Source organism: Bufo gargarizans, chromosome 5 (genome assembly GCF_014858855.1).
Source record: "Bufo gargarizans isolate SCDJY-AF-19 chromosome 5, ASM1485885v1, whole genome shotgun sequence".
Lineage (NCBI taxonomy): Eukaryota > Metazoa > Chordata > Amphibia > Anura > Bufonidae > Bufo > Bufo gargarizans.
The window spans coordinates 14,518,682-14,545,102 of NC_058084.1; the positions used below are offsets into that span (position 1 = coordinate 14,518,682).

Below are 26,421 nucleotides of genomic sequence, written 5' to 3' on the forward strand. Positions count from 1 at the left end.
AAGGGGCGGTGTTTCATCTCAACTTGCGCCCAGCCAGCCTCGCCACAACTGCCGTTTGAAGCGCCGCCCAGCTCATCAATATTCACTTTGCTGGGCGGCTACTCTGAAGCGCTGCTGTGCCCGGCGCATGCGCATTAAGCAGAGGCTGCATCGGCCTCTGGGAATCAGACTGTCCGCAGGCGCGATGGGATTCCGGCCAGTGAGGGTGCCGGGCGCATGCGCTGAAGATGGCCGGGGACACTAGTAGCCGCCCAGCGAAGTGAATATTGATGAGCTGGGCGGCGCTTCAAACGGCAGTTGTGGCGAGGCTGGCTGGGCGCAAGTTGAGATGAAACACCGCCCCTTGGGCAGATTGAACACGATGAAAGCAGGTTCTAAAAACTTATTTTTACTGTATTTATAAGGTGGGCAGGGGGGATACTTAGATGATTCTAATACACTTTATATGACCTGTACTGTCATATATATACCTAAATATGCTTTTTGGGCCTGTCAGTGTCCCTTTAAGGTCTCTTCACGGGACGATGTACAAGCAGATTGTCGGGAAGAAAGCGTTCCTTCCAGACAATCTGCTGATTGCTGGTGGAGGAGACACATTTAAATGCAGTGATCTCCACAGTATCGGGGCAGAGGTCTCGAATGTCATCGCTCTTACCCATACTGTCTCATTGTTTCCCGGCAGCAGATTGTGATTACACAGCACGTTTTGTGCTGCACTATGGACCTAATTACCTGATAAACGATTGAATTTGGCGGTACATTTACACCGCCAGATCATCGCTAATAAGCGTTACTATGAACGCTCGTTAGCAATGATCTTTTCAATTCTTGGCCCATGTAAAGGGTCCTATATCTGAACACATTATCAAGATCAGCAGTGGGTCCAAAAAACACTCCTTATCGGCACATTTCATCACGTACTTGCAGCCTATAGACGGACTTACCTTTGCAGATATCCAGTCAGTGCAAAAAAACTACATTTCACATATGTCTAGGGCAGAGACTAGCACCTGCATCAGAATACTTTTGTAATTGCATGTAATTAAAAACTAAGTATGGGCACTGAGCTATTCAATAAAATGTATCCGTATAGCGCCATCTGCTGCCTCTTCCTTATTTCTCTGTCCACCTCGTTGAGATGGTCATCCATGCTGTTGTGCCTTTTCATAGGTATATAAAATTTATATCTATATATCCTAATTATAGTGGATTTGATTAGACCCATAAGAGGCCATATTGTTATATGTTATGTATTTTAACCCCTTAAGGACCGGGCTCATTTTCACCTTAAGGACCAGGCCATTTTTTGCAAATCTGACCAGTGTCACTTTAAGTGGTGATAACTTTAAAACGCTTTGACTTATCCAGGCCATTCTGAGATTGTTTTTTCGTCACATATTGTACTTCATGATACTAGTAAAAAAAAGTCAAAAAAATTAATTTTTTTGCATAATAAAATACCTAATTTACCAAAAATTTGGAAAAATTAGCAAATTTCAAAGTTTCAGTTTCTCTACTTCTGTAATACATAGTAATACCCCAAAAAATTGTGATGACTTAACATTCCCCATATGTCTACTTCATGTTTGAATTATTTTGGGAATGATATTTTATTTTTTGGGGATGTTACAAGGCTTAGAAGTTTAGAAGCAAATCTTGAAATTTTTCAGAAATTTACAAAAACCCAATTTTTAGGGACCACTACAGCTCTGAAGTCACTTTGCGAGGCTTACATAATAGAAACCGCCCAAAAATGACCCCATTCTATAAACTACACCCCTCAAGGTATTCAAAACTGATTTTACAAACTCCGTTAACCCTTTAGGTGTTGCACAAGAGTTATTGGCAAATGGGGATGAAATTTGAGAATTTCATTTTTTTGCCTAATTTTCCATTTGAACCCATTTTTTCCACTAACAAAGCAAGGGTTAACAGCCAAACAAGACTGTATCTTTATTGCCCTGACTCTGCTGTTTACAGAAACACCCCATATGTGGCCATAAACTACTGTACGGCCACACAGCGGGGCGTAGAGTGAAAGGTGCGCCGTATGGTTTTTGGAAGCCAGATTTTGCTGGACAGTTTTTTTGACACCATGTCCCATTTGAAGCCCCCTGATGCACCCCTAGAGTAGAAACTCCATAAAAGTGACCCCATCTAAGAAACTACACCCCTCAAGGTATTCAAAACTGATTTTACAAACTCCGTTAACCCTTTAGGTGTTGCACAAGCGTTATTGGCAAATGGGGATGAAATTTGAGAATTTCATTTTTTTGCCTAATTTTCCATTTTAACCCATTTTTTCCACTAACAACGCAAGGGTTAACAGCCAAACAAGACTGTATCTTTATTGCCCTGACTCTACTGTTTACAGAAACACCCCATATGTGGCCATAAACTACTGTACGGCCACACAGCGGGGCGTAGAGTGAAAGGTGCGCCGTATGGTTTTTGGAAGCCAGATTGTGCTGGACAGTTTTTTTGACACCATGTCCCATTTGAAGCCCCCCTGATGCACCCCTAGAGTAGAAACTCCATAAAAGTGACCCCATCTAAGAAACTACACCCCTCAAGGTATTCAAAACTGATTTTACAAACTTTGTTAACCCTTTAGGTGTTGCACAAGATTCAATGGAAAATAGAGATATAATTTCAAAATTTCACTTTTTTGGCAGATTTTCCATTTTAATATTTTTTTTCCAGTAACAAAGCAAGGGTTAACAGCCAAACAAAACTCATTATTTATGGCCCTGATTCTGTAGTTTACAGAAACACCCCATATGTGGTCGTAAACTACTGTACGGGCACACGGCAGGGCGCAGAAGGAAAGGAATGCCATACGGTTTTTGGAAGGCAGATTTTGCTGGACTGGTTTTTTGACACCATGTCCCATTTGGAGCCCCCCTGATGCCCCCCTAGAGTAGAAACTCCATAAAAGTGACCCCATCTAAGAAACTACACCCCTCAAGGTATTCAAAACTGATTTTACAAACTTTGTTAACCCTTTAGGTGTTGCACAAGATTCAATGGAAAATAGAGATACAATTTCAAAATTTCACTTTTTTGGCAGATTTTCCATTTTAATATTTTTTTTCCTGTAACAAAGCAAGGGTTAACAGCCAAACAAAACTCATTATTTATGGCCCTGATTCTGTAGTTTACAGAAACACCCCATATGTGGTCCTAAACTACTGTACGGGCACACGGCAGGGTGCAGAAGAAAAGGAATGCCATACGGTTTTTGGAAGGCAGATTTTGCTGGACTGGTTTTTTGACACCATGTCCCATTTGAAGCCCCCCTGATGCACCCCTAGAGTAGAAACTCCAAAAAAAGTGACCCCATTTTAGAAAGTACGGAATAGGGTGGCAGTATTGTTGGTACTAGTTTAGGGTACATATGATTTTTGGTTGCTCTATATTAGGCCCCTTTCACACGGGCGAGATTTCCGTGCGGGTGCGATGCGTGAGTTGAACGCATTGCACCCGCACTGAATCCTGACCCATTCATTTCTATGGGGCTGTTCACATGAGCGGTGATTTTCACGCAACACTTATGCGTTGCGTGAAAATCGCAGCATGTTCTATATTCTGCGTTTTTCACGTAACGCAGGTCCCATAGAAATGAATGGGGTTGCGTGAAAATCGCAAGCATCCGCAAGCAAGTGCGGATGCGGTGCGATTTTCACGCATGGGTTCTAGGTGACAGTCTATTCACTGTATTATTTTCCCTTATAACATGGTTATAAGGGAAAATAATAGCATTCTGACTACAGAATGCTTAGTATAATAGTGCTGGGAGGGTTAAAAAAAAAAAAAAAGGTAACTCACCTTATCCCCATGATCGCCTAGTTCCCGGTCGGTCTCTTCTTTAGCTGTGACTAAAGGACCTGTGGTGATGTCAGATCACATGCTCCATCACCATGGTGATGGACCATGTGATTGGAGCATGTGATCTGACATCACCAAAGGTCATTCAGCCCAAGCCCACAGCTAAAGAAGAGACCGACCGGGAACTACACGATCATGGGGATAAGGTGAGTTAACGTTTTTATTTTTTTTTAACCCTTCCAGCGCTATTATACTAAGCATTCTGTATTCAGAATGCTATTATTTTCCCTTATAACCATGTTATAAGGGAAAATAATAGAATCTTCAGAACATCAATCCCAAGCCCGAACTTCTGTGAAGAAGTTCGGGTTTGGGTACCAAACATGCGCGATTTTTCTCACGCGAGTGCAAAACGCATTACAATGTTTTGCACTCGCGCGGAAAAATCGCGGGTGTTTCCGCAACGCACCCGCACATTTTTCCGCAACGCCCGTGTGAAACCAGCCTTACACTTTTTGTGCGGCAAGGTAACAAGAAATAGCTTTTTTGGCATGTTTTTTTTTTTTGTTATTTACAACATTCATCTGACAGGTTAGATCACGTGGTAATTTTATAGAGCAGGTTGTCACGGACGCGGCGATACCTAATATGTATACAATTTTTTTTATTTATGTAAGTTTTATACAATAACTTCATTTTGAAAACCAAAAAATTGTTTAGTGTCTCCATAGTCTAAGAGCCATAGTTTTTTCAGTTTTTGGGTGATTATCTTGAGTAGGGTCTAATTTTTTGCGGGGTGAGATGACAGTTTGATTGGCACTATTTTGGGGTGCATATGACTTTTTGATCGCTTGCTATTACACTTTTTGTGACGTAAGATGGCAAAAAATTGCTTTTTTTACACAGTTTTTTTTTTTTTTTTTTTTACGGTGGTCACCTGAGGGGTTAGGTCATGTGATATTTATATAGAGCCGGTCGATACGGACGCGGCGATACCTAATATGTATACTTTATTTTTATTTATGTACATTTTACACAATGATTTTATTTTTTAAACCAAAAAAAATCATGTTTTAGTGTTTCCATAGTCTAAGAGCCATAGTTTTTTCAGTTTTTGGGCGATTATCTTGAGTAGGGTCTCATTTTTTGCGGGATGAGATGACGGTTTGATTGGTACTATTTTGGCATACATGCGACTTTTTTGATCACTTTTATTACCTTTTTTGGGAAGTAAGGTGGGCAAAATTTCAATTTTCTCATAGTTTTTATTTTTTTATTTTTATGGCGTTCACTGTGCGGGGAAAGTAACATGACCATTTTATAGATCAGGTCGTTACGGACGCGGCGATACCTAATATGTGTAGTGTATTTTATTTTTTTAATTTTTATTCAGTGATAAATGTTTTTTTTTTTTATCTTAACTTTTTTCACTTTTTATTTGATTTTTTTGACCCAGACCCACTTGGTTCTTGAAGATCCAGTGGGTCTGATGTCTGTAAAATACAGAACAGAACCTATATAGGTATTGTATTTTACTTACACTGAACAGGTCTATGCTTTCAGCACAGATCTGTTCAGCACCATGGACAGCAGGACGCCTGATCAGGCGTCCTGTTGCCATGGGAACCTTCCCCGTCTGCTCAGTTATGGTCAGAACTTCGCAGACGGGGAAGGGTAAGGACGGGGTTCTGGGGGGGCTGTCTGGGGGCTCTCTCCTTCTCCCATCGGGGGGCTGCAAAGGCACAGCAGCCCCCCGATCGGAGAGGGAGGGAGCTCCCTCTTACTGTTAACCTTTTCCATACAGCGGTCCGTACGGACCGCTGTATGGAAAGGGTTAAACGGCTGACATCGCATCACCGATGTCAGCCGTTTATACCAGGGTGCCAGCAATGTGCTGGCACCCTGGTATACCCACTGTACACCAACGATTATGCAATGGGAGGCGGGCGGGGGATCGCGATCCCGCCTGCCGCACCGCCCGCCTCCCGCAACGCCCCCACTGCATGCGACACCCCCCCTGCACCACCCGCCGCCATCAAATCGTGCAGGGGTGCAGGGGGGGGTTAACAATATTGATTTCGGGCACTCTGAAGTTTCTGATCCCCGCGGTCAGGGACCGCGGGGATCAGAAACGGCAAAAAGCGCAGCAAACCGCAGGTCTGAATTGACCTGCGGTTTTCTGCGATCGCCGATACGGGGGGGTCAAATGACCCCCCCCTGCGTTGTTACGGGATGCCGGCTGAATGATTTCAGCCGAAATCCCGTTCCGATTAACCCCAGCGGCGCCGGAATTAAGATTTTAAGTTAGGACGTACCGGTACGCCCTTGGTCCTTAAGGACTCGGGAAATAGGGCGTACCGGTACGCCCTATGTCCTTAAGGGGTTAAAGTAGGCTGAAAGAGGTTCATGGGAAAGACACAGTTCATGTACCAGTCTGAGAAGAGGCATTCTTGTCTCCTTATGGATTTATGACTTAGATAAGGATATTCTCTAGACGCAGCTTGTACTAATTACTTCTACAGTTGGGTGTATATTAATGAAGCAGAAAATCTGTAATATCTATATACTCCATTAATCAACCTTAGTTTTTGTGTAATAAAAACAATAGGTCCTATATATTGTTTTATATTGTTACGTATTATTAAGGATATTTATGTATTTTTTATCATATACAGTACAGACCAAAAGTTTGGACACACCTTCTCATTCAAAGAGTTTTCTTTATTTTAATGACTATGAAAATTGTAGATTCACACTGAAGGCATCAAAACTATGAATTAACACATGTGGAATTATATACATGACAAAAAAGTGTGAAACAACTGAAAATATGTCATATTCTAGGTTCTTCAAAAAGCCACCTTTTGCTTTGATTACTGCTTTGTAGTGATGTCCCGAACTATTCGCCGGCGAACAGTTCCCGGTGAACATAGCTTGTTCGCGTTCGCCGCTGCGGGTGAACATATGCGATGTTCGGTCCGCCCCCTATACATCATCATTGAGCAAACTTTGACCCTCTACCTCACAGTCAGCAGACACATTCCAGCCAATCAGCAGCAGACCCTCCCTCCCAGACCAGCATCCATTTTAGATTCATTCGGAAACTGCATTCACATTGAGAGGAGGGAGAGTGCTGCTGCTGCTGATTCAATAGGGAAAGCGTTAGTAGCTAGGGCAGTGTTCTGTGTCCACAGACTCATCCGCTGTAAGGACAGCGTCCTGACAGCACCCCAAAAAGCCCTTTTCAGGGCTGGTACATCAGTGTGCTTTTTTTTTATTTTCATATATATATATTGCAGTTGCCTGGCTGCCCGTGTGTGAGAGGCTGCAGGCTCAGTCACAGACAGCACTGTGTGAACATCATTCATACAGGGTGTGACAGAAAATACCTTGCAGATAAAAAAAAATCTATTTAATATTTTTCTGTGATCTAATCATATTTGCAAGCCCGTGTGTGTCAGGCCCACACAGACTGTACTGTGCCCACTGGCTAGTGGCTAGGCCTCCACTCATACCGTTACAGGGTGTCATTCACCCAAATACCTTGCAGAAAAAAAAAATTCTATTGAACATTTTTCTGTGATATAATCACAGTTGCAAGCCCGTGTGTGTCAGGCCCACACAGACTGTACTGTGCCCACTGCCCACCACTTATATAGGGTGGCACAGTATCTTGCACGCATAGTAACACTTATCTAATAAAAAATGACAGGCAGAGGCAGGCCACGCCGCAGGGGCCGTCGTGTTCGTGGTGCTGTGATTTCCACTGGCCCTGGAATAATGCCCAGTGTTCACGTACCCTGAACCCAAAAAATTCTGAGAAAATTAGTTGACTGGCTTACACAGGACACCCAATCTTCAACAGCTTCCACTAAGAACCTTGATGCACCATCCTCCTCCAGCTCAGCTTTGGTCACCTGCTCTCAAGTTACCACTCTCCCGCCCGCCACCACCATCACCACTACCACCACAGCCACCACAGCCGCTTCACTTGATCCCTCAGAGGAGTTATTTACACATCAGTTGTATGAAATTAGTGATGCGCAACCATTATTGCCAGGGGATGTAGATAACAGGGATATGTCTCAGTCAGGCAGCATTACACAGATGGACGTACGGTGTGATGATGATGATGATGTTGTACCCGCTGCTGCTTCCTTTGCTTAGGTGTCAGATACAAGTGAAGCGGTTGATGATGACGATGTGTCCGTGGATGCCACGTGGGTGCCCGCTCGAAGAGAAGAAGAAGAGGGGGAAAGTTCAGATGGGGAGACAGAGAGAAGGATGAGACGAGTTGGAAGCAGGGGGAGGTCGTTGCAAGGAGCTAGTGGCACAGTCAGACAGCATGTATCGGCACCCGGGGTCAGCCAGACAGCACGCCAATCAACGCATGCTGTTGCCACCACCAGAATGCCGTCATTGCAAAGCTCAGCAGTGTGGCATTTTTTTTGTGTGTCTGCCTCTGACAACAGCGATGCCATTTGCAACCTGTGCCAAAAGAAACTGAGTCGTGGGAAGTCCAATACCCACCAAGGTACAACTGCTTTGCGAAGGCACATGATCGCACATCACAAACGCCTATGGGATCAACACATGATGATGAGTAGAAGCAGCACACAAGCTCAAAGCCACCATCCTCCTCCTGGTCCAGCATCTTCAGCCATGTCAACCACTGCTGTCCTCCTTGCCCCCTCTCAACCACCCGCCACTCCGCCTCTCACCTTCAGCAGTTCCATCTGCCCACAGTCAGGTGTCTGTAAAGGAAATGTTTGAGCGTAAGAAGCCAATGTCACAGAGTCACCCCCTTGCCCGGCCTCTGACAGCTGGCTTGACGGAACTCTTAGCCAGCCAGATTTTACCATACCAGCTGGTGGAGTCTGAGGCCTTCAAAAAATTTGTCGCTATTGGGACACCACAGTGGAAGGTACCCGGACTATATTTATTTTTCTAAGGCAATCCCAAACTTCTACTCAGTGATTGAAAAGGAAGTCATGGCATCTCTGGCATACAGTGTTGGGGCAAGGGTCCATCTGACCACTGATATCTGGTCTGCAAAGCACGGTCAGGGCAGGTATATCACCTACACTGCACATTGGGTCAACCTGCTGACGGCTGCCAAGCATGGAATGTGTGGCTCTGCTGCGGAGTTGGTGACACCGCCACGACTTGCAGGCAGGCCTGCTGCCACCTCCTCTACTCCTCCTACTCCATCCTCTTCCATAACCTCCTCGGCTGAGTCCTCTTCTGCTGTGGCATCTGGCTGCACATCAACTGAACCCCCCCAGCTCCCCAGGGGCTATTCCACATCCCGGATACGACAGTGTCACGCTGTCTTGGGGTTGACTTGCCTGAAAGCAGAAAGTCACACCAGACCAGCACTCCTGTCCTCCCTGAACGCACAGGTGGATCAGTGGCTGACCCCGCACCAACTGGAGATCGGCAAAGTGGTGTGTGACAATGGAAGCAATTTGTTGGCGGCATTGAATTTGGGCAAGTTGTCACATGTGCCGTGCATGGCACATGTGTTGAATCTCATCGTACAACGATTTGTGTCTAAGTACCCAGGCTTACAGGATGTCCTCAAGCAGGCCAGGAAGGTGTGTGGCCATTTCAGGCGTTCCTACACGGCCATGGCGCACTTTTGAGACATTCAGCACCGAAACAACATGCCAGTGAGGCGCTTGATTTGCGACAGCCCGACACGTTGGAATTCAACACTCCTAATGTTCGACCGCCTGCTCCAACAAGAAAAAGCCGTCAACGAGTATTTGTATGATCGGAGTGCTAGGACAGCCTCTGCAGAGCTGGGAATTTTTTTGCCACGTTACTGGACGCTCATGCGCAATGCCTGTAGGCTCATGCGTCCTTTTGAGGAGCTGACAAACCTAGTCAGTCGCACCGAAGGCACCATCAGCGACCTCATCCCATTTGTTTTCTTCCTGGAGCGTGCCCTGCGAAGAGTGCTGGATCAGGCCGTAGATGAGCGTGAAGAGGAAGAGTTGTGGTCACCATCACCACCAGAAACAGCCTTGTCATCATCGCTTGTCGGACCTGCGGCAACGCTGCAAGAGGAGTATGAGGAAGAGGAGTCAGAGGAGGAATGTGCCTTTGAGGAGGAGGAAGACCAACCACAGCAGGCATCCCAGGGTGCTCGTTGTTGTCCCCTATCTGGGACCCGTGGTGTTGTACGTGGCTGGGGGGAAGAACAGACCGTCAATGACATCAGTGAGGACGAGGAACGGGAAATGAGTAGCTCGGCATCCAACCTTGTGCAAATAGGGTCGTTCATGCTGTCATGTCTGTTGAGGGACCCTCGTATAAAAAGGATGAAAGAGAACGACCTGTACTGGGTGGCCAAGCTACTAGACCCCCGGTATAAGCATAAAGTGGCGGAAATTTTACCAAATTACCGGAAGTCAGAAAGGATGCAGCAGTTATAAGGGGGGTGTCACAGCACAACTGGAATCTAACTGGGGAAGAGGTGAAAGTAATCCTCCCCCTACCACGACGGCAAGGACAGGACGCTTTACAGAGGTGTTGTTGATGGAGGACATGCAGAGCTTTTTCAGTCCTACACATCGCCACAGCCCTTCGGGATCCAGCCTTAGAGAACGACTCGACCGACAGGTAGCAGACTACCTCGCCTTAACTGCAGATATTGACACTCTGAGGAGCGATGAACCCCTTGACTACTGGGTGTGCAGGCTTGACCTGTGGCCTGAACTATCCCAGTTTGCGATAGAACTTCTGGCCTGCCCCGCTTTAAGTGTCCTGTCAGAAAGGACCTTCAGTGCAGCAGGAGGCATTGTCACTGACAAAAGAAGTCGCCTCGGTCAAAAAAGTGTTGATTACCTCACCTTCATTAAGATGAATGAGGCATGGATCCCGAAGGGACTGACAGTAGGGGATACGTTTAACTAACAAAAGGCCTGATGACATGCCTTGGCCTCAAAATGGTCCCCACGCTGCTGTATTTAATGTCTGCATACAGGATGACTTTCGTGAATTCTCCGCCACCAACTAGGGTTCAAGCTGCAATGTTTTAGTCACCTTTCTGCCTTAAAAACAGCGGCTGCAACAATAACATTGTTTTTCAGTCATGTGTACATGCCTAATTTTTCTGGCCTCTGGTGCTGCACTGTGGCTGCAAAAACAAAACAAAAAAGGCACATACATGTGTCAATTCTCCTTCGTGATCGTTACCTTGTTGTGGTGAAGGGGCTTGCGCATCACAATGAAGCGATCATCACCTCTATGCGTGTGTTGGCAATGTTGTCACACCCCCGATGATAAGGCCGTTGCTTCATTATGATCAGACCAAAAGCGATCGGCTGGATGTTTTTTCATAGAAAAAACTTTATTTTATTTTTTTTAAGTTGTATGGGTGGGTTTTTAATACATAAAATAAAAAAATCATAATAAAGTCTCTTAATAGTTTATTAGAAATAATGCAGACAATTTAAAAAAAATCCCCATCAATTCCAATACAAAGCAAGTACAAAGCTCAGAACTAAATTATTTCAGGATGTCGTAATGGTTCGTTAATTCGACAATGGTTAATAAATTCGACACACGTTCCCGGATGGGGGACATAACAGGGATTAAACTGATAGGAATAGTACTAGTTAGGACACCACTCATATAGGGTGTCACAGCACATTGCTCCGTGCACGCGCAGTGCCCCAACTTGGGAGTAAGAGGACCGACCAAGCTGCTTTTTCCATCTCCCGGTTCCTAAAATCAATTCAGTTTGGTGTATCAGAGTTTGGTCACTGTGAAGGCAGTCGAAGGTACCCGGCCCAAAATTTTTTTCACAAAAGGCAATCCCACCCTGATATGGGACGTAACAGGGATTAAACTGATGAGAATAGTACTGCAGAAAATAGCACTCATATCGGGTGTGACAGTAAATTGCACGGCACAGACGCAGTGACAGTGGCGTGGATTCAAACAAAGGGGAGGGAGACAGCGTTTTTCTAACCATCTCCCCGTTCGAAAAATCTATTTAATAAATGGACCCCAGATTGGGGACGTTATGGGATTAAACTGATGAGAATAGTACTACAGAAAATACCACTCATATCGGGTGTGACAGTAAATTGCACGGCGCAGACGCAGTGACCGTGGCGTGGATTCAAACAACGGGAGGGAGACAGCAATTTTTAACCATCTTCCCGTTCGAAAAATCTATTTAATAAATGGACCCCAAATTGGGGACGTAACAGGGATTAAACTGATGAGAAGAGAGAACTACAGGAAATACCACTCATCGGGTGGGACAGTAAATTGCACGGCGCAGACGCAGTGATCGTGGATTCAAACAAAGGGGAGGGAGACAGCGCTTTTTTAACCATCTCCCAACTTGGGAGTAAGAGGACCGACCAAGCTGCTTTTTCCATCTCCCGGTTCCTAAAATCAATTCAGTTTGGTGGATCAGAGATCAGAGTTTGGTCTGTCACTGTGAAGGCAGTCGAAGGTACCCGGCCTAAATTTTTTTTCACAAAAGGCAATCCCACCCTGATATGGGACGTAACAGGGATTAAACTGATGAGAATAGTACTACAGAAAATACCACTCATATCGGGGTTGACAGTAAATTGCACGGCACAGACGCAGTGACCGTGGATTCAAACAAAGGGGAGGGAGCCAGCGTTTTTTTAACCATCTCCCCGTTCGAAAAATCAATTCAATTCACCTTTCCGGAACCCTTGGTGGTGTACGTGGCTGGGTGGAGGAAGAAACCTTCAATGACATCAACGGGACATGGCTAGCTTGGTATCCAACCTTGTGCAAATGGGAAGTTTGCGGTTGGGCAAATGGACTATTTGCGGTTGTTTGCGGTGCATTAAAAGGGGAGTTTGGTCTGTCAATGTCTGTGAAGCGGGCGTAACCCTTACACTACCTGACCGATACAACATCATACCTGATCGTATACACACACTGGATGTTTTAAACCACGTTGTTAAAAAATAATAATTTTGGATTGTTAGGTGATTTATGCCCTTTATGGATTAAAATCCAACTCTGCGCCAACTATGTAATTTTCCATGGGAGTTTTGCCATGGATCCCCCTCCGGCATGCCACAGTCCAGGTGTTAGTCCCCTTGAAACAACTTTTCCATCACTATTGTGGCCAGAAAGAGTCCCTGTGGGTTTTAAAATTCGCCTGCCTATAAATGTCTATGGCGGTTCTCCCGTTCACGAACATTTGTAGAAATTCGCGTTCGCCGTTCGCAAACGGAAAATTTTATGTTCGCGACATCTCTACTGCTTTGCACACTCTTGGCATTCTCTTGATGAGCTTCAAGAGGTAGTCACCTGAAATGGTCTTCCAACAGTCTTGAAGGAGTTCCCAGAGATGCTTAGCACTTGTTGGCCCTTTTGCCTTCAGTCTGCGGTCCAGCTCACCCCAAACCATCTCGATTGGGTTCAGGTCCGGTGACTGTGGAGGCCAGGTCATCTGGCGCAGCACCCCATCACTCTCCTTCATGGTCGAATAGCCCTTACACAGCCTGGAGGTGTGTTTGGGGTCATTGTCCTGTTGAAAAATAAATGATGGTCCAACTAAACGCAAACCGGATGGAATAGCATGCCGCTGCAAGATGCTGTGGTAGCCATGCTGGTTCAGTATGCCTTCAATTTTGAATAAATCCCCAACAGTGTCACCAGCAAAGCACCCCCACACCATCACACCTCCTCCTCCATGCTTCACGGTGGGAACCAGGCATGTAGAGTCTATCTGTTCACCTTTTCTGCGTCGCACAAAGACACGGTGGTTGGAACCAAAGATCTCAAATTTGGACTCATCAGACCAAAGCACAGATTTCCACTGGTCTAATGTCCATTCCTTGTGTTCTTTAGCCCAAACAAGTCTCTTCTGCTTGTTGCCTGTCCTTAGCAGTGGTTTCCTAGCAGATATTCTACCATGAAGGCCTGATTCACACAGTCTCCTCTTAGCAGTTGTTCTAGAGATGTGTCTGCTGCTAGAACTCTGTGTGGCATTGACCTGGTCTCTAATCTGAGCTGCTGTTAACCTGCGATTTCTGAGGCTGGTGACTCGGATGAACTTATCCTCCGCAGCAGAGGTGACTCTTGGTCTTCCTTTCCTGGGGCGGTCCGCATGTGAGCCAGTTTCTTTGTAGCGCTTGATGGTTTTTGTGACTGCACTTGGGGACACTTTCAAAGTTTTCCCAATTTTTCGGACTAACTGACCTTCATTTCTTAAAGTAATGATGGCCACTCGTTTTTCTTTACTTAGCTGCTTTTTTCTTGCCATAATACAAATTCTAACAGTCTATTCAGTAGGACTATCAGCTGTGTATCCACCTGACTTCTCCACAACGCAACTGATGGTCCCAACCCCATTTATAAGGCAAGAAATCCCACTTATTAAACCTGACAGGGCACACCTGTGAAGTGAAAACCATTTCAGGTGACTACCTCTTGAAGCTCATCAAGAGAATGCCAAGAGTGTGCAAAGCAGTAATCAAAGCAAAAGGTGGCTACTTTGAAGAACCTAGAATATGACATATTTTCAGTTGTTTCACACTTTTTTGTTATGTATATAATTCTACATGTGTTAATTCATAGTTTTGATGCCTTCAGTGTGAATCTACAATTTTCATAGTCATGAAAATAAATAAAACCCTATGAATGAGAAGATGTGTCCAAACTTTTTGGTCTGTACTGTATATCCCATCTTGGGTTTTACATAGGACTACAGGTAACACTAGCACATGATCTACAGTCGTGGCCAAAAGTTTTGAGAATTACATAAATATTGGAAATTTAAAAAGTTGCTGCTTAAGTTTTTATAATAGCAATTTGCATATACTCCAGAATGTTATGAAGAGTCATCAGATGAATTGCATAGTCCTTCTTTGCCATGAAAATTAACTTAATCCCAAAAAAACCTTTCCACTGCATTTCATTGCTGTCATTAAAGGACCTGCTGAGATCATTTCAGTAATCATCTTGTTAACTCAGGTGAGAATGTTGACGAGCACAAGGCTGGAGATCATTATGTCAGGCTGATTGGGTTAAAATGGCAGACTTGACCTGTTAAAAGGAGGGTGATGCTTGAAATCATTGTTCTTCTATTGTTAACCATGGTGACCTGCAAAGAAACGCGTGCAGCCATCATTGCATTGCATAAAAATGGCTTCACAGGCAAGGATATTGTGGCTACTAAGATTGCACCTCAATCAACAATTTATAGGATCATCAAGAACTTCAAGGAAAGAGGTTCAATTCTTGTTAAGAAGGCTTCAGGGCGTCCAAGAAAGTCCAGCAAGCGCCAGGATCGTCTCCTAAAGAGGATTCAGCTGTGGGATCAGAGTGCCACCAGTGCAGAGCTTGCTCAGGAATGGCAGCAGGCAGGTGTGAGCGCATCTGCACGCACAGTGAGGCGAAGACTTTTGGAAGATGGCCTGGTGTCAAGAAGGGCCGCAAAGAAGCCACTTCTCTCCAAAAAAAACATCAGGGACAGATTGATCTTCTGCAGAAAATATGGTGAATGGACTGCTGAGGACTAGGGCAAAGTCATATTCTCCGATGAAGCCTCTTTCCAATTGTTTGGGGCATCAGGAAAAAGGCTTGTCCAGAGAAGAAAAGGTGAGTGCTACCATCAGTCCTGTGTCATGCCAACAGTAAAGCATCCTGAGACCATTCATGTGTGGGGTTGCTTCTCATCCAAGGGAGTGGGCTCACTCACAATATTGCCCAAAAACACAGCCATGAATAAAGAATGGTACCAAAACACCCTCCAACAGCAACTTCTTCCAACAATCCAACAACAGTTTGGTGAAGAACAATGCATTTTCCAGCACGATGGAGCACCGTGCCATAAGGCAAAAGTGATAACTAAGTGGCTCGGGGACCAAAACGTTGACATTTTGGGTCCATGGCCTGGAAACTCCCCAGATCTTAATCCCATTGAGAACTTGTGGTCAATCCTCAAGAGGCGGGTGGACAAACAAAAACCCACTAATTCTGACAAACTCCAAGAAGTGATTATGAAAGAATGGGTTGCTATCAGTCAGGAATTGGCCCAGAAGTTGATGAGAGCATGCCTAGTCGGATTGCAGAGGTCCTGAAAAAGAAGGGCCAACACTGCAAATACTGACTCTTTGCATAAATGTCATGTAATTGTCGATAAAAGCCTTTGAAACGTATGAAGTGCGTGTAATTATATTTCACTACATCACAGAAACAACCGAAACAAAGATCTAAAAGCAGTTTAGCAGCAAACTTTGTGAAAACTAATATTTGTGTCATTCTCAAAACTTTTGGCCACGACTGTATACTAGTGTTATCTGTGGTGTTACATAGCACTGCAGGTAACACTACTACATTTTCTGTAATCAGAGAGCAATCACTGTGTTATCTGTGCTGTTACATAGGACTGCAGGGCACATCTACTATATTATCTGTACTCAGAGATTTATCACTGTGTTTACCTGTGGTGTTACATAGGACTGCAAATTATATCAACAACATTATCTGTACTTGTACAGCCCCAGATCTGGCAGGACAGTCTCAGAGTTCGGTGGCTGTCCTGCCTTCCTGGGAGGGCTGTGGCAGGTCTTGCTCTTACAGTTGAGTGCAATGGTGCTGTCATGTGTGTTCTATTCACCAGGAGAACAGGACGAGTTGAATTTTTTTTATTTTATTAACAATTCAGGGGCCGGCACTACTGTGAGGGGCCACTAAAGGAGGCGTTCTACTGTAAGGGGGAATTAAGCTTTGTTGGCCCCAAAGGGGACTGGGTGGAATTGGGACGTGTATAGATAGACATTAAGCAGGGTTAGAGGCTGCTGCTGATCATGGCCTTCCTTGGGCTTTTTAATAATTGAAAGCTATGACCATCTGCTACATTATCTGTACTCAGAGAGTTATCACTGTGTTATCTGTGGTGTTACATAGGACTGCAGGTGACATCTGCTACATTATCTGTACTCAGAGAGTTATCACTGTGTTATCAGTGATGTTACATAGGACTGCAGGTGACATCTACTACATTATCTGTACTCAGAGAGCTATCACTGTGTTATCTGTGGTGTTACATAGGACTGCAGGAAACCTCTACTACATTATCTGTACTCAGAAAGCTATCACTGTGTTATCTGTGGTGTTACATAGGACTGCAGGTGACATCTGCTACATTATCTGTACTCAGAGAGTTATCAGTGTGTCATCTGTGGTGTTACATAGGACTGCAGGTGACATCTACTACATTATCTGTACTCAGAGAGTTATCACTGTGTCATCTGTGGTGTTACATAGGACTGCAGGAAACCTCTACTACATTATCTGTACTCAGAGAGTTATCAGTGTGTCATCTGTGGTGTTACATAGGACTGCAGGAAACCTCTACTACATTATCTGTACTCAGAGAGTTATCAGTGTGTCATCTGTGGTGTTACATAGGACTGCAGGTGACATCTGCTACATTATCTGTACTCAGACATTAATCAATGTGTTATTCAGGGGCGTAGCTATAGGGGGTGCAGAGGTAGCAGTCGCTACCGGGCCCAGGAGCCTAAGGGGCCCAAAGACCCTTGTGCCACATAAGACCCTGGCATCATAGAAAGTGCATGCTGGTCAATTTACACCTCTGGCTGGAGGGAAGGGGTTAGGTTAAGAATTTGTCATGAGGGGGTGCCCTTTCAATGTTTGCCTCAGGCAGCAGGAAGGCTACGTGCGCCACTGCCCCTTGCCAACAAGCACTGAGGGACGGGGGCCCAAGCTGAACTCTTGCACCAGAGCCCATGAGCTTTTAGCTACCCCCCTGGTGTTATTTGTAGTGTTACATAGGACTGCAGATAAAACTTTTACGGAATATCCACAGGAGTCCCATAGATTCAGATACCACAGGTCCCATTCTCCCATAGAGGTAAATGGAAGGAGCCACACATGTTGAGCCACCTCTCCATACACTGCCATGGCATAACTTAAATCCCCCCAAAAAATAGATACAAAATATATAAAAATAGAGAATATGCATAAAAATACACAAGGATACATTAACTGGCTCAAATGCAATTGCAACATACACCACAGTTAGATATAATGGAGTCCTCACAGTCAGCTGCTATCACAACCGCAACAGTGTATTTAAAGGGGACCTGCCACCTCCAAAACACATTTTAAACCGACATCATTACCTTACAGGAGCCCCCAGTGTGTTCCTAATCATGTTTTTCATTCCTCCACTGGTTGTTGTATAGTTTATAAAAATGCTGTTTTAATCTGTGTTTTCGCTATCCTCAGAGTCAGCTTAAAGTCAAGGGGGCAGCGGCCTCCCTGCTTCAGGTCAAGCTAAGCCGCTCCTTACCGTCCTCCCTTCACTGTGATTGACATCCTGCTGTGAGGCTGGGATCGTGCAAGTCTCGCGCATGCGCGGTGCGCTCCTTGTCACTGCGCCATCCCGGCTCCTGCACTCAGCCGGTCACTTTCCTCTCTCTGCGCATGCGCAGAGAGAGGAAAGCGGCCGGCTGAATGCAGGCGCCGGAGACGGGATCGCGCACCGCGCATGCGAGAGACTTGCACGATCCCAGCCTCACAGAAGGATGTCAATCACAGTGAAGGGAGGACGGGTAAGGGGCGGCTTAGCTTGACCTGAAGCAAGGAGACAATTTCATTGTATTGTACAGTGACAATAAAGGCATCTTATCTTATCTGGAGGCCGCTGCCCCCTTGAATTCAGGCTGACTCTGAGGATAGCGAAAACACAGTATAAAAACGCTGTTTTAATAAGTATACAACAACCAGTGAAGGGATGAAACACACGATTATGAACACACTGGGGGCCACTGTAAGGTAATGATGTCGGTTTAAGGCTACTTTCACACTAGCGGCAGGACGGATCCGACAGGCTGTTCACCCTGTCGGATCAGTCCTGCCTCTATTTCGCCGTGCCGCCGCTCCGTCCTCGATGACTATGATAGGGATGGTGGAACAGCTCCGGCGCTGCACGGCAGTTCGTGGTGAGAGGCCGCCGGACTAAAAAGTCGGACATGCAGTACTTTTAGTCCGGCGGCCTCTCGCCGTGCACTGCGGTGCTGCGCCAGAGCTCCACCCCCGTCACCATTATAGTCAGTGGGGATGGAGCGGCGGTAAACAGCCTGTCGGATCCGTCCTGCCGCCAGTGTGAAAGTAGCCTAAAATGTGTTTTGGAGGTGACAGCCCAGGTTCCCTTTAAAGTTTCATTGATACAGTGGGGCATAGATATTTGAACTCACTTGATATACAGCGATCTAGTCCCTATTATAACCAAGAATTGACAGAAATAGCGGTTGTGGATGGTGCTATTTGCGGACACTCTTGTATTGCCGTAGTATGATCACCCGAATGGGTGACTTAAAGTGTAACTGCCGTTTCATATTTTATTCTCTAATGGTACAGTAATAGTACACCCTGCTGAATAAGTGCTTTTGTGCTTTAAAATGTGATCATTTTCAGTTTTACCTGCTAATAACTCCCACGGATGCATGCTACTTTCGTACTCCGCAGCTCTCATCTCCCAGCGCTGCCATGTGCCGCCCGTCTCCTCAGTATTATAACCAGAGACAGAGGAGCTCAGCCCTGGCCGCCTGGAGCTCGGCTGCTGTAGATGGTGATACCTTCTCAATGCTAGCAGCAACTGGTCCTGTTTGAAAGCTGACAGTCCAAGCTTTCATACAAGACCAGAATAACAGCTCTAGTCCCAGCAACAGAGGATAAATCACTGAGACAGAGTCGGGAATAATCGCAGGTAAAATCTGCTTTTACTTTCAGCTTCATTCACAGCATCCCGATTTCTATCATTGATATCTTCCCCTGTACTGAACAGATTTATATCATTCTGGTATTGTCTGGAATGTCAGCTTTCAGACAATGCAAAGCCCGTATTTCTAGCTGGTACCAAACCAGAGATATAAGCAGCTAAAGCAGTCAGTCTGGAAGAGAATGAGGGACAGCTGGCTATTAAGTGGTTAAAACAAATGCTTACTGATTTAGGCTACTTTCACACTAGCGTTCGGCTGTCCGCTCGTGAGCTCCGTTTGAAGGGGCTCACGAGCGGACCCGAACGCTTTCGTCCAGCCCTGATGCAGTCTGAATGGATGCGGATCCGCTCAGACTGCATCAGTCTGGCGGCGTTCAGCCTCCGCTCCGCTCGCCTCCGCACGGACAGGCGGACAGCTGAACGCTGCTTGCAGCGTTCGGGTGTCCGCCTGGCCGTGCGGATCCGTCCAGACTTACAATGTAAGTCAATGGGGACGGATCCGTTTGAAGATGCCACAATATGGCTCAATCTTCAAGCGGATCCGTCCCCCATTGACTTTACATTGAAAGTCTGGACGGATCCGTCCGAGGCTATTTTCACACTTAGCTTTTATATGCCAAAATAATGCAGACGGATCCGATCGAACGCTAGTGTGAAAGTAGCCTTAATGTAATTGCAGGGCTTGTCTCTGGTTAGCTGTATGTGAGGATTAACACTGCTCTGGGTACTGTGGGAAGTTATCTGCGTTCTGATTGGTCCTGTGAGGAGAGCAAGGGCTTATGGGAAGTGAGGGAAATACAGGATAGCCTCAAGGAAGGGCAAAGATCATCACAGGAAGTGCAGCAGAGGACATCTAAGGCTACTTTCACACTTGCGTTCAGAGCGGATCCGTCTGCATTATAGTTTAGAAAAAGTTCTAAGTGTGAAAGTTGCTCAGACGGATCCGTCCAGACTTTACATTGAAAGTCAATGGGGACGGATCCGTTTGAAAAATGAGCCAAATTGTGTCAACTTCCAACGGATCCGTCCCCATTGACTTACATTGTAAGTCTGGACGGATCCGCACGGCCAGGCGGACACCCGAAAGCTACAGGTGTCCGCCTGCTGATCAGAGCGGAGGCCAAACGGTGCCAGACTGATGCATTCTGAGCGGATCCACATCCACTCAGAATGCATTAGGGCTGGACGGATGCGTTCGGGGCCGCTTGTGGGAGCCTTCAAACGGAACTCACAAGCGGAGCCCCGAACGCAAGTGTGAAAGTAGCCTTAGAAAGTTGCTGAAATAGAGGCAGAGAGAAATATGGCTGCAAAGGGCTGAATACGGACATCAGGATGGTAAAATTAGCTGAAGAATGCAGCTTCATGAATATCTTCCCTTCAGCATCACACGTTAGGACAGGGCTTGACAAATTTCCTTGGAATCTAGGAGCCAGCTTAAAAAGTTAGGAGCCGGGCGGAGCCGCGTCATAAAGCCCCCAGTAGATGCCCCCATAGTGCTCCCCCCAATAATGCATGCCAGTACATAGGGCCCCCAGTAGATGCCCCCATAGTGCTCCCCCCAATAATGCATGCCAGTACATAGGGCCCCCAGTAGATGCCCCCATAGCGCTTCCCCTCTTCTCCATAGTGCCCCCCGTAGTGTGCCAGTGCTTCCCCTTTTCTCCATAGTGCCCGCCCCCCCATATTGTGCCAGTATATAGGGCCCCCACCCCCCCCTTCTTGCCACAGTATACTATAAATAATAAAAACAATAAACTCATATACTTACCTTATGCGATGCAGGCCTCTTCCGGGCTGTGTCCCGCACTGTACGGCTCAGGCGGCGTGATGACATCATCGCTCTGCCTGCACCGGCCTCTGATAGGCTATAGGCACTAGCCGGTGACTGTATGTAATAATCGGAGCTGGCTCACAATATGGCCATAGGTGTTCACCGACTAGTGTACAGACTCAGGGCAGCAGGTATGTGCTCTCGCCTGCCTCTAGTGGCGGCCCACCGGAACTGGCTGTCAGTGTAGATACAGAACTCTGCAATATTTGGACATCGTTTTACAATAAGCTTTATAAATAAAGTTTATACGAACAAAAAAAAAGTCAACAGAACGGTTTTCAATAAAGTAAAAAAAAAAGACTAAACTCCGGACGACAGGTTTTCCCGCCTCTTCGGCGCGCGCCTATAAAAGCGCATGCTCCGCCCCTTCCCCTTCCTCTTTGCCTCAGTGACGGCAGCGGTTTAAGGTGCTCGGTTCTTCGGCTGAAGCTAAGGCCTGGTGTCCATCCGGCGACTAGCACCCTGTAACCCGCCCATCCACGGCCAGACAAGCGCCCGATACTCTCAGCAATGGCAACCGTCTCCGAGCTCGCCTGTATTTACTCTGCTCTCATCCTTCATGATGACGAAATCACGATCACGGTGAGGAGGACTGGGGGAGCGGGCACAACATGGCGGCGCGGTGTGACGAGGTAGCCCTGCCGGGCACTACTACACTCAGCCGGCTCCGGTGGGGTTACTGTTATACTGGGCATCTCTCCGCCTCTGAGGTACAGCTTAGCGCCGCACTACAAGTCCAAGCATGGCCTGGTCAGGGTGGGTGTTTACTGTGGAAACACTACAAATACCAGCATGCTGACAGCTGGCAAACATGACCTCTTAATTACTACAACTCCCATCATGGACCGTAGTCTGCCTTACCACAGGCCTTTCCAATAGGATATAGCTGGTTTTAGGCCTACTTATAAGATAACTCTCATCATTCCCTGTCTGTGGAAATAAAGGGTCTTCATATTGAACGCATTCAATTCCTGCTGCCTTCACCATCTCTGCTTGCTGTCAGCCTAAGGCCGAAACCTTATAGTGCTCATCACAGCTGAGGGTTCGTCACTATTGCAGGCAGTTCCTCAGTTGTGGGAGCGTTATGGGTGGCTTCATTCACTAATTGCATGCAGAGCTGTTGACTGACACGCAGTCCACTAAGTTTTTGTAATGATTGAGAACCTCTTTAAGCTGCATTGTCCTGGCTGAGACTTGTAGTCCCCCTGGGCTGTGATTGGCTCAGGCTGGTGCACTCCAATCAGTAGTGGGACTACAACTCCTTTTGTCTTGGGTGTGTTAATTAGTTCCATGCTGGGAGTTGTAATACTTAAGGGGGATGTAATGTCAGATCTAGTACTAACCAGCGCAGCCACTGTTACACCCAGCTTTCCCAGGAGCAGAGCTAACCAGTGCAGCCGCCCTAATGTTAGGTGCTGTTAGTGTCACCCAGCTTTCCCAGGAGCAGAGCTAACCAGTGCAGCCGCCTTAATGTTAGGTGCCGTTAGTGTCACCCAGCTTTCCCAGGAGCAGAGCTAACCACTGCAGCCGCCCTAATGTTAGGTGCTGTTAGTGTCACCCAGCTTTCCCAGGAGCAGAGCTAACCAGTGCAGCCGCCCTAATGTTAGGTGCTGTTAGTGTCACCCAGCTTTCCCAGGAGCAGAGCTAACCAGTGCAGCCGCCCTAATGTTAGGTGCCGTTAGTGTCACCCAGCTTTCCCGGGAGCAGAGCTAACCAGTGCAGCCGCCCTAATGTTAGGTGCCGTTAGTGTCACCCATCTTTCCCAGGAGCAGAGCTAACCAGTGCAGCCGCCCTAATGTTAGGTGCCGTTGTCACCCAGCTTTCCCGAGCTCCTGACTGGTAAGTCTCCCCGTGTCTTCAGCCTTGCTCTGAACTAACCAGCGGCTCGTCCGGAGGTCACGATGGCGGCTGGGCCGGTAGTCACCCGGTTTTCCCTGCTACATGTTGTATGTTTGTCCCGCACACGGTTAAAGCCCGGAGCTGAGGCCTGATTGGTCGATGAGCTCGGGGTGTCGGAAGTGTGCTACAGGAACACGGCAGATTTTTCGCTAACACCATGAGGAGCCGCACGGCCCCAATGACTGGAGTTTGATAGTAATTCTCGCCACACGTTCTGCATCTTGTATGTACAATGCATGTCTGGTCACCTGGTCCCAAGAGCTGACACTCTAATCTCGGTTACGTAGGTCTGACAACCCCCATGTGAGTGAATATTTGATAAAGCCCCCCCCCTCCCCTCCAGAGCCGGTCATTGATATTTATTGGGTATGGACAGCTCGTCAGTCTGAATTTGGGGGTGAAAATGGGTCTCCCCACTGTTTGGGGCCCCTGTGAGGACAGGTGGGAAGGATTGACCCCTAGCTGCAGCCATTAACCCTTTCCTACATCCCTATGTACTGTATGTGATTGCTCTGCCCCAGAAATAACTACCAATTACCTGTCCGCCGGGTAAGTGACTGCTGGGTCCTCTACTATAGAGGTGGTCAGACGTGCACCCTGCTGCGCTCACTCTGTGCGATGTAGCAGAGCTCTGCACATGCTTGATTCTGGTTTGACACCCCCGGCGTCTCTGCTATGATTGGTGGGTGTCAGCCTGCAGGGACCCTCACATTCATGAGCATGGCTTCAGTGTCCCCTGTGATGGTGGAGCACGTTGCTGCTCTATTCAGTGTGGATGGGGGGGGGGGGGGGGGGGGGGGGGTTGGGTCATTACTGGACACTCCCTTAAAGGGCTTAATAGTTTGCTGTGGAGTCAGGAGTTACTGCAATGAGTTGTCAGGATGGCAATAACATATTTTTCTCTCTGCAGGAAGACAAGATCATCGCTCTCATCAAAGCCGCCAGTGTCAGCGTGGAGCCCTTCTGGCCCAGCCTGTTCGCTAAGGTGCGTTCTCCAGTAATGTCGCCTCCATACACGGTAGGGACGCACACAGTTAAAGCTCTGAGCTGAGGCCTTTCTGGTCGATGAACTCGGGGTGTCGGAAGTGTGCTACAGTAACGGCAGATTTTTCGCTAACGCCACAAGGAGCCGCGTGGCTCCGATGACTGGAGTTTGATAGTAATTCTTGCCACATGTGATAGAGATGATGGGGGTCATAGTAGATGATGCTGTGGGCAGTGGTTTCTTGCACTCTAGGCTTGTTATGAAGAAGCTAAATCGTAACTTTAAGGGAATTGTTGGTTGAAGGGGTTTTCCATCAGACAAGAATGGAGCAGTCACTGTCTGGAATCGGAGGGCTCCTTTAGGTCTCATGCACACGACCATTGGATGCTCTGATACCGGCCATGTGCGTTCTGTATTGTGCGGAACAGAATAGTCCTATCTTGTCCGTAATGCGGATCATTATAGGGCATGTTCTATTGACATATGCTGACTTAGAGCAGATTGAGCGATAGAGGGGGACACTCGGGCCAGCAGGCTATTACAGTGCAAGAAATGACAGCCTGCAGGGCACGCCCATGACAGGACTGGTGTGACCCTCTATTTTCTCTCCTCAGGCTCTCAACAGCGTCAATATCGGCAGCCTGATCTGCAACGTTGGTGCTGGCGGTGGAGCCCCCGCTCCTGCAGCCGCAGGGGGTGCTGCTCCAGCTGCTGCTCCAGGTAATGACTTGTATCCCGCGACCATAGTCTTATGTCTGCCCTCCAGACCGGATTATTAAATCTGCCTTTTTGTCTTCTGCAGCTGAAGAGAAGAAAAAGGAGGAAGAAAAGAAGGAAGAGTCCGAGGAGTCGGATGACGACATGGGCTTCGGTCTCTTTGACTAAACATTTTGTAAGAGGACTTGTAATAAAGAGAATCCATCTGAGTGCGAGCGGCTCCGTCACTTCTCTGATCCTGACACTAGATATATAATAGTACGCCGGGTGCCGAAAACGCCAGTGTAGGGGAGAGGTGCAAGCTACTGGTGTGAGGAGGCATTTTACATGGCAGTGGTTTTCAGACTCGTGCATCATATTGATACATTTGCATAATTTTATTACTAACTCTTAACCCCTTCCTAACATCCGCTGTACATGCACAGTTGAACTTGAGACTTCAAAGGCTATGTATACCTTCAGGGGCATTTTTAGATTGTTTTACTCATTTTGGGCTAGAAATCCTTTCAATTAGTATTTGATAAAAAGTAGGAATGAGCGATTCTACTTCAGATGAAACAACTGAAGTCAATTTGCATAAAACTTTCAATACCGTACAGAGCAAACACTCCGTACAGTATTAGAATGTATTGGCTCTGATGACCCGAAGTTATTACTTTGCGAGGCTTTGCTTAATTTCAGAAATTGATTTATACTGTTAAACAGGTGCCACTTGGAACCGAACCAGAGTTCGGGAAATGTTTTTACAGTATAAATCAATTTCTGAAGTTACGTGAAGTCTTGCAAGGCTTCGCAAAGTAATGACTTCGGCTCATCTGAGCCAATGCGTTCTGAAACTGTACAAAGCATTTGCTCCGTATGGTATTGAAACTGTTTTATGTGAATATACTTCGGTTGTTTCATCCAAAGTCTATTCGCTCATCCCTAATAAAAGGCTTAAACAGTGTTTGCAAGCTGACTGTCTTTGAATCCTGTCAGCTGAAGGCTCATGTAGAGCTCTGATCTCAAACATTCATTATAGTTGAATTCTCAAACTGGTAAGGATATGGCTTAAATAGGTGAGGTCTGGAGAAAAGAGCTCTTACATGAGCCTTCAGCTGATGCAGACTTTTTTTTTTTAACCCTTGTATCTTAAACAGCTGAAAAACTTTTAGAAAGTCCAATCATAAAAAAATGCCCAAGAATATATGTATATAGCCTGTGAAGATGTTTTACAGACACCTGGAGGTGAGTGCCAATCATGGACTTCTAAGGGCCTCAGATGCTGTGGGTGATCATGGCATCTTAGCAGGCAAATAGTGGCAGCATTGTGCTTCTGGTGTATGACTCCTGTGTGGTGAGCTTGAGCCATTGGTTACTATGGCAGCCTTGGGCCTTCAGAAGGCTTTTGAGGCC

At 46.5% G+C, this 26,421-nt stretch overlaps 1 protein-coding gene and 2 non-coding genes across 3 annotated transcripts; all 3 read left to right on the forward strand.

The window, feature by feature from the left end:
* Positions 1-21,794: 21,794 nt before the first annotated feature.
* LOC122939094 (60S acidic ribosomal protein P1-like) lies at positions 21,795-25,238 on the forward strand. Its single transcript, XM_044295071.1, has 4 exons — positions 21,795-22,007; positions 24,235-24,309; positions 24,924-25,029; positions 25,112-25,238. Exons 1-4 carry the CDS (start codon positions 21,936-21,938, stop codon positions 25,192-25,194), a joined length of 336 nt encoding a protein of 111 aa, XP_044151006.1. The 5' UTR covers positions 21,795-21,935; the 3' UTR covers positions 25,195-25,238.
* LOC122939748 lies at positions 23,382-23,537 on the forward strand. The gene has a single exon (XR_006390168.1). It is a non-coding gene; the product is annotated as a small nucleolar RNA SNORA62/SNORA6 family (small nucleolar RNA).
* On the forward strand, positions 24,348-24,501 carry LOC122939747. The gene has a single exon (XR_006390167.1). It is a non-coding gene; the product is annotated as a small nucleolar RNA SNORA62/SNORA6 family (small nucleolar RNA).
* Positions 25,239-26,421: the final 1,183 nt, after the last annotated feature.

Bases quoted from the DNA above. Each gene is read 5' to 3' on its own strand.
- LOC122939094 (XM_044295071.1), top strand. From the start codon at position 21,936: ATGGCAACCGTCTCCGAGCTCGCCTGTATTTACTCTGCTCTCATCCTT. The intron at 24,310-24,923 runs GTGCGTTCTCCA...TTCTCTCCTCAG, and splicing joins GGCCCAGCCTGTTCGCTAAG to GCTCTCAACAGCGTCAATAT. The intron at 25,030-25,111 runs GTAATGACTTGT...TGTCTTCTGCAG, and splicing joins TGCTCCAGCTGCTGCTCCAG to CTGAAGAGAAGAAAAAGGAG.